Raw genomic sequence first — 8094 nt, forward strand, 5'->3', positions numbered from 1 at the left:
TTCCAGTGCCTGCTGCGCAAACACAAGGACCTGAGTTCGATCCCTGGTACCAAAAAAAAAAAAAAATAGAGTTAAAATGAATTTAAATACAGAAGATAGGGCCGGGGATTTAGCTCAGTGGTTCCGCTGCCTGCCTCGCAAACACAAGGTCCCAAGTTCGATCCCTGGTGCCCCCCAAAAATAAAATAAATACAGAAGATAGTTAATAAGAACCCCAGTAAGGCTGGCTGTGGTGGTGCACGCCTATAATCCCAGCACTCAGGAGGCTGAGGCAGGAGGATCACCGCGAGTTGGAGGCCAGCCTGGGCTACATACATAGCGAGTTTGAGGCCAGCCCAAACTACATAGCAAGATACTATCTCAAAAAAAACCAAAAAACAAAAACACAAAGAACCCCAGTAAGTGAACCCGAAGAATTGGCACTGTGCATTCATTTAGTGTCTTACACTGTGGATCCTTTTTTTTTTTTTGGTAGTGGGGATCAAACTCGAGACCTTGCGCCAGAACCACTGAGCTACATCACCGGCCCTTACTCTTACTGCTTCTACTGTTTCTCAGTTGCCTTTAGCCTAAAAGAATCCTTTTGTCCAAGTGACATGTTGGTTTCCCCTTGAACAGATCACGTGAGGCCAGTGGCCCACATCAGTCGGGGATTGGGGCTGACTACAGTTGTCCAAGTGACACTCAGCTGCCGTACACACAGCTCTCCGGGGCTCCCAGCTGAGATTGATGTTCCTGCCCGCTGTGGCCCCGAACGCCAGTCTCATTTCCTCACCGGGTGGGGCTGCCACATTTTCTCAGCTTTGTTCTTTTAGACGCTCTGCTCTTCTCAGACCCCCTTCCCATGGAACGTCAGATGTTTGAGGGAAAAGTGGGAAGAATTGGACTCAGCTCCAGCCCCCTGTTCTCACTAGGACCCTGGCCTCTCCAGCACCCAGCTCTGTGCAGGGCATCTTCCGTGCCTTCCGCCCCTGGCAGCAGTCAGATGTGACCCACTGCACATGGAGGTCACCTCCCACACAGCTCCCTTGTTCTGCAGTTTATCCCTGGAGTCCTTGTCCTTATCTCAGTTTTTCATGTTTTCAACCCCCCCCCCCCGCCCCGCCACCCATTTTGTGCTTTTTGTGTTTTTTGTCCTTCTTGTAGAAGTATTGGTCAGCCTCAGGCTGTCCCATCCTGGCAGGAACAGAAGAGTCTTTGCAGTCTTTTGGAAACACTCCATTAGTAATTCTGACACACATCCCTGCTTTAAAAATAACTTGTCCTAGATATTAGTGAAGGGTTTTATAACTGGTGTCTTTGAATCTGAATTGCCTTAGAGTAGTTTAATCAGGAACAATAGTTGTAACTTAGGTGATGAGACTGTCATGTGTAGTTGTTTCAGTTTATTTTCTTAAATATGCTCTCAGTCACCATTAAAGCATGTAGTTGAACCAAAGCCTGTGCGTAGACCATTATTATTAATCAGTGAAATGTTTCAATCTTAGCAAAGAATTTACCCCATTTTGAACCTGCTATTAATGTGTAATGAGCCTTGAATTGCAAAATTGAATATAAATTACCAAAAAAAAAAAAAAAAAAAGAATAAAAACTGTAGTTAAAATAAACAGTACCAGGTGTGGTAGCACACACCTGTAATCTCAGCATTCTGTGGGAGGCTGAGTGAGGCAGGAAGATTGTAAGTTCAAGCCCAGCCAGAGCAACTAAACAACTTAGCAAAATAAAAAAATATATTTTAGGCCAGGGATTTAGCTCAGTGGTTTCACCACCTGCTGCACAAGCGCAAGGACCCAAGTTTGATCCCTGGTACCCAAAAAAAAAAACAAACCCAAATATATATATGTATATTTTAAAAGGCTATAAATGTAGCTCGGTGCACAGCCCTTGGGTTTAATCCCCAGTACCAAGGGGGGAAAAGGAAAAGATAAATAGTGGTAATTTTTGTTTTTTTTAAGCAGAGTGGATTGAAGGCATAAAAATTAAGGGGTTTTGGGGTTTTGTTTTGTTTTTTACAGTATGTGATAACAAGTACTAGGGTTATATTAGTTGGATATTTAATACTAAGTTGGATATTTAATACTATGAATTACCTTGAAAGGTTGGTAACACCCTGGGGATAAAATGATAAAGCCAATCACTTTGGGGTCTTTTTTATATCTACTTGTCTACTTATTACTTTGGAAAATATACTTCTTTAGTTATCTTTTTAAAAATAGAAATGTCAGCATAACTCCCATTTTCATGGGTCGCTCTGATAATTTTTTGGCACCTAGTCAAAAATATTAGACTCCAGTCCAAGTCTATGCAGTAGGTGAGCCTGCTCTTTGAACCTTGACCTGAAGCTGAATGTGCTACTATTAGCTTGTGGGCTGGGATGAGCTGAGCAGTAGAGCCCAGTGGTAGGGTGCTTGCCAAGTATGTGTGAGGCCCTAGGCCCTGCATCCAGTCACCAATGATGCGAAAGAAATGTTGAATTGTCTCTTCACCAAACTTCCTTTTACTGCCTGGTCTAAGTCTCGTGAGCCATTTCTATAATTTGTTCTTAGGCTCAGTGAAATTGAATCATACTCATTTAACTTCCTCAAATCAACTCATACAACAAACAAAAAGGAAAAACCTTTTACTCACTTATCACCTCTTGCCCCCTAAACTTGATCTTAGTCTTCACTAGAGTTTTTTTCCATTCAGATGAGTTTAATTGCCCTCAGTAAAGTCAGACAGACTAATTCTACTTTTTTTTTTTTTCTTTTGGTACCAGGGATCGAACTCAGGACCTTGTGTTTGCGAGGCACGTGGCAGCACCACTGAGCTAAATCCCTGACCCATAATTCTACTTTTAATGTCACATTTTACCCTGATACCTAAGATCATGATCAGAATGGGGAAGATCAAGGTGTTTGATGTTACATTGGAAAAAGACCCACATTTAGGTGGACATAAAGATTAGTAAGCCTCTTTCACGGGACACTGTAGTGATATCAGAGTTTATAATGTACATACTCAATAATTCTACTTTTAGGAAATTATTCGATAAATATTCTTATAACTACACAGTGGATATTTGTTGCAACATCTTTTGTACTATCTTAGACCTGGAAACAACACAAATGTCTTACCATTAAGGGCCTGGCTAAATAAAATATTATACAAAATATACTTAGTAACCATTAAAAAAAATGAGGGATATTTATTTTAAGTGATAGGAGATCTCTAAAAATATATCAAGTTTTAAAAGTACAGAACAGCATTTATAATGTGCTATCCTTGAGGGGAAAGTGATAGATACAATCATACATATTCATACTTGTATATTTAATATATACTTAACCTATGTATTGCACACGTGTGTGTATAAATATGGCCCATTTCTGGGAGAACGTGCAGGAAACTCCTAACAGTTTGTGTTCCAATGGGATATCTTAGGAGCTGGGAGACTGAATTTTTGCCTGTTAATTTGTTATTTACATATATTTGGTTTTCATTCCTTTTGGGGGGGTGGTTGAGACAGTGTCTCATTTTTGTAGTTCAGGCTGGCCTTGAACTCACTGTGTAGCCCAGATTGGCCTCAAATTCATGGCAATCCTCTTGCCTCAGCCTCCAGTGCTAGAATTACAGATGTGCACCACCACATCTGGCTCTGCTTTTCAAAAGTACATACATATATACACACACATAAAAATTTAAAGCATTAGATTTCAACTAGGGAGATAAAGAGGGGATATAGTCTCATATAGAGTTCTAGAATATCTGTGACATAAACCTCTGGGTCCTAGAATAATTACACCATACCATTATAGGCGTCTAAATGTCTCAGTTAAGGAAAATTTGCACCCTGGTTCATATCCCCCACCCTGAATTATTTTTGAGTAATGAGTCTTGGATCTGTCTTCTAACATTCTGGCATCTGATAAAATTGTTTGTTGCTCTAGGGCAGGGGATTTAGCTCAGTGGTTCTGCCGCCTTCCTCTCAACCGCGAAGACCAGAGTTCAATCCCCTGGTACCAAAAAAAAAATGGTTGCTTCATATATGTGGTAATTAGAGTAAATAATTATGATTTAGAAGTATCTAATGATGCATTTATGATATTATATTTGTGTTGAAAAAATTTCACTGCAAATGCTAAACAATGTTGCTGACTCTTAGTCCACAGTTTTTGATCACCACGCACTGTGATGTCCCTTGTTTCAGGCTCGAATGCTCATCACAGAGGAAAACCTGATGACCATTATCATTAAGACTTTCATGGATCATTTGAGACATCGAGATGGCCAGGGCAGATTTCAGTTTGAACGATATACTGCTTTACAAGCCTTCAAGTTCCGGAGAGTTCAGAGCCTTATTTTAGACCTCAAGTGAGTTTCTGCTAGTTTTCAAACCAGCTCCACTTGTGACTAACACATGGCAGTGCTTATGTGTTCATTGCTGCTGTTGTCTTGTCCAGGTACGTGTTGATTAGCAGACCAGCTGTGTGGTCAGACGAGCTGCGGCACAAGTTCCTAGAGGGGTTTGATGCCTTTTTGGAATTACTGAAATGCATGCAGGTACTTTTAAAATGACACCTTTTTCTTTTTATTTCATTTTAATTTTTCTTGTCGTTGAGCTGAACACTCTTCTCTCAATGCTTTTTTCCTCCATTTTGAGCACAAGTCTTCCAAAAGATCAATTTGGGTGGCTATGGTTTGGATCAAGAATTTCTTGTCTAATTATAGACTCTTAGATTTAGAGTGAATGAGATTCTTGTAAAAGTACTGGCATTTACTATTCACTTGATAGTAATTCTTTTGGTTACCATTAATATTCCTTTAGAGGTTGAAAGATTTAAGTCATTAGTTATTTGAGAAACTCTAGTTATAATTGTTGTTTTGTGGTACTAGGAATTGAACCCAAGGGTAATGCATAATAGGTGTTTTAGTCAACTTTCTCATTACTGGGACCAATAGTGAATGAGCACCCATACCCAGTATCCAGCCCAATTCCGAATATCCAGCACCCACAACTAAAGGAGGAGAGGTTTATTGTGGCTCACAGTTTCACTCCATAGTCGGCTGGCTCCAGGGTAGAAACAGCATGGTGGAATGACCTGGGACAAGGACAGCTGCCCATCCCACTCCACCCAGGAAGCAGAGAAAGAAGGGAGGAGTTGGGGACCCTCCGAGGTGATAGCACTAGTGGCCCACCTCCAGTCAGGCCCCACCTCCCAACAGCACAGTCAGCTCTGAACTCATCAATGGGTGAATCCACTGATGAGCACAGCGCCCCCAGGATCCAGTCACCTTCCACACGCATGAGAATCTGGGGAAATTTAGATCTAAACCACAACAACAGGCAACCCTTCTACCACTGACCTACATCCGAGCCCCTGGATGTCTTGTTACTTTTTATTTAATGTCTCCATATTTTTTCTCTCCCTTGGTGTAATATTTTTATAATACATGGTAAAACTTTTCCTTGTTTAATTCTCTTTTTCAGAAACTTAACCTATATACAAAACAGAATCTAGAAGTAGAAATCAACAAATATTTTTAACCAGTTTTAAATTTAAGAATATAAGAATCATCTCTGAAAAATTGAGCAAGTACAATTAGCAGCCTTTTAGTAGCCATCTGGCTTTCTTAAGAAAAGAAATAAAGTAGACCCATCTTTTTGTGTGTGGGGTGGTGGGACAAGGTCTCTCTATGTAGTCCAGGCTGACCTTGCACTCAGTGTTGCCCAGGCTGGCCTCGAGTCCAAGGTGATCCTCCAGCCTCCACCTCAGGCTCGCCAAGTGCTAGAATTGCAGCATGTACCACCATGCCCAGCAGTAGACACACAATGTAAAAAGCTATGCCTAGCTGGGCACAGTGGCACACGCCTATGATCCCAACACTCAGATGGCCATGAGTTTGAGGCCAGCCTGAACTACAAAGCAAGACCTTGTCTTTAAAAAAAAAATCATAATGACAATAAAATTTTCACTTTTCTTTAGGGAATGGATCCAATCACACGACAAGTAGGACAGCATATTGAAATGGAGCCAGAGTGGGAAGCAGCCTTCACACTACAAATGAAACTAACACACATCATCTCTATGGTGCAGGACTGGTGTGCTTCAGATGTGAGTTTCTTCTAAGGGTAGGATATGAGGGGAAAGGAAGAGAGGGGATGCACAGAATTCTACGTACAATTTGAAGAGATTTGGAGAAAATAGTTTTATAGCCTTGCTCAGATAATAGTATATTTTCCCTTTCCTCCTGTAAATTCAGTAAAGAACTTAAAATTCTTACAAAATTCTTAAAAGCCTTACCAAAAAAACTTGAAAAATAGAGGAGAAAATAATCTACACCCTTGCTTCCCTATGTATCTTCATTTTTTCCATAGGCCTTTCTAGACTCTGAGCATATAAAAATAAATTATAAGTTTATCCCAAAATAAAGTTGTATTATTGGTCCCTTTGCCCTGTATCATGAAAGAGAGGGAACAGGAGCTAGTTTTAAATAAATGTTTAAAATGAAATTGCAAGCTTGATAATACATCTAGCTTTACTGATGAGAGGTGCCATTCACTAGGACAGGGGACACTGGAAGAGGGACCAAATAGGGGAGGGAGGATTGAGTTTGGTTTCACCCATATTTTATGTACTTATTCATTACCAGATTTGAGGTGCTTGTTCAGTGTAGTAGGAACTCGGTCTTTTGAGTAACTTATAGAAAAACCCTCTTTTTTTTTTTTTTTAGGAAAAAGTGTTAATTGAAGCTTACAAGAAATGCCTCGGTGTATTGATGCAATGTCATGGTGGTTTTACTGATGGTGAACAGCCAATCACACTAAGTATTTGTGGACACTCAGTGGAAACTATCAGATACTGCGTTTCCCAAGAAAAAGTTAGCATTCACCTCCCAGTTTCTCGCTTGCTTGCAGGTAAAGCATTTCCCCTAAAACAGAACCCTACAGTTGTCTTAAATCAGTGTTTGTGGTGGCCGATATGTATGAATACCTACTGTGTGCCAGGCATTATTCATTGAGTTTAGTCCCTAAGCTCAAGAGGCTTTGATCCTACACTGGAAGTACTGAAGAATTTTAATTTTGAGGTCATGATCAGTACAGAGGCCAGGCGTGGTGGTGCTCGCCTGTTATCCCAATATTCTTGGAGGCTGAGGCAAGATTGCCAAGTTCAAGCCCAGCCTAGGCACTTGAGTGATTTAGTGAGACTCAGTCTCGCAATAAAAAAGAGCTGGGTGTGTGGCTCAATGCAAAAGCCCTTGGTTCAATTGTCAATACCCCAAAGAAAAAAAGCTCAGACCATGAATCTGGGACTAGTTCCTTATTGAGTTGCCAGAAGAATCCCTGCCACTGTGCTTAGATGGGAACAGTCTACTGGCCAGTGGAGTGACTCTTGCTTGGCGTAACACGTATCCATTGTGTGATGCTTCATAGCTGCTCATGCTGTGTTCATATAGCCAGTGTTGACTTCTGAGTGTCACCAGTGTACATTGGGATATGTAATTCAAACCAGTTCTAGGCCGGGGATTTAGCTCAGTGGTTCCGCTGCCTGCCTCACAAGCATAAGGACCCAAGTTTGATCCCCGGTACCAAACAAACAAACCTGTTCTGATTGTGCCTTTGATATAGAGATGCATTAGGACAGCCATTACAAAACTTCATTTGTGGACACAGTTCATTTTATATCTTCATTTGCAACCTGATAGGTTCCCACAGATGATTTTTTTAAAAGTCACATAATAAAGTCAAGTGAATATTTAGGGTTTTTTCAAAATTACTTTAACTTACACAAATACCGTTTTTGTTTATTTGCTCTTTCATGCAGGTTTACACGTATTATTAAGCAGAAGTGAAGTGGCATATAAATTTCCAGAGCTCCTACCTCTAGTAAGTGGTTCTGAGATTTTAAAGTGAATGTCTATTTATTATGTTCCTTGTATTGAAAATCAAATTGAAACAACTTACTCTTGAGAAACAAAACCAGAACTGGGGATTTAACACAGTGGCACCGTGCCTGCCTCGAAAGTGGAAGGTCCTGAGTTCGATCCCCAGTACTGGGAAAAATTAAAAACAAGGGGGGGGGGGTGCGTGCGTGCGTGCGTGTGTTTAGAGAA

The 8094-nt window shown here is 40.7% G+C and overlaps 1 protein-coding gene across 4 annotated transcripts in view; it reads left to right on the plus strand.

The window, feature by feature from the left end:
• Window positions 1–8094, plus strand: part of Ubr2 (ubiquitin protein ligase E3 component n-recognin 2) — a 94299-nt gene that overhangs the window by 45564 nt on the left and 40641 nt on the right. For all 4 annotated transcript variants that reach the window (XM_004846569.3, XM_004846568.4, XM_021259802.2 and 1 more), the window contains exons 12-16: window positions 4190–4353; window positions 4443–4542; window positions 5967–6095; window positions 6715–6898; window positions 7806–7867. In XM_004846569.3, the coding sequence (XP_004846626.1) occupies window positions 4190–4353; window positions 4443–4542; window positions 5967–6095; window positions 6715–6898; window positions 7806–7867 (639 nt within the window). The remainder of the gene's footprint in view (window positions 1–4189; window positions 4354–4442; window positions 4543–5966; window positions 6096–6714; window positions 6899–7805; window positions 7868–8094) is intronic.

This window comes from Heterocephalus glaber, unplaced genomic scaffold, assembly GCF_053883595.1.
Source record: "Heterocephalus glaber isolate CG9 unplaced genomic scaffold, H.glaber_assembly_v1.0 deba00001497, whole genome shotgun sequence".
In the NCBI taxonomy this organism is placed as follows: domain Eukaryota; kingdom Metazoa; phylum Chordata; class Mammalia; order Rodentia; family Bathyergidae; genus Heterocephalus; species Heterocephalus glaber.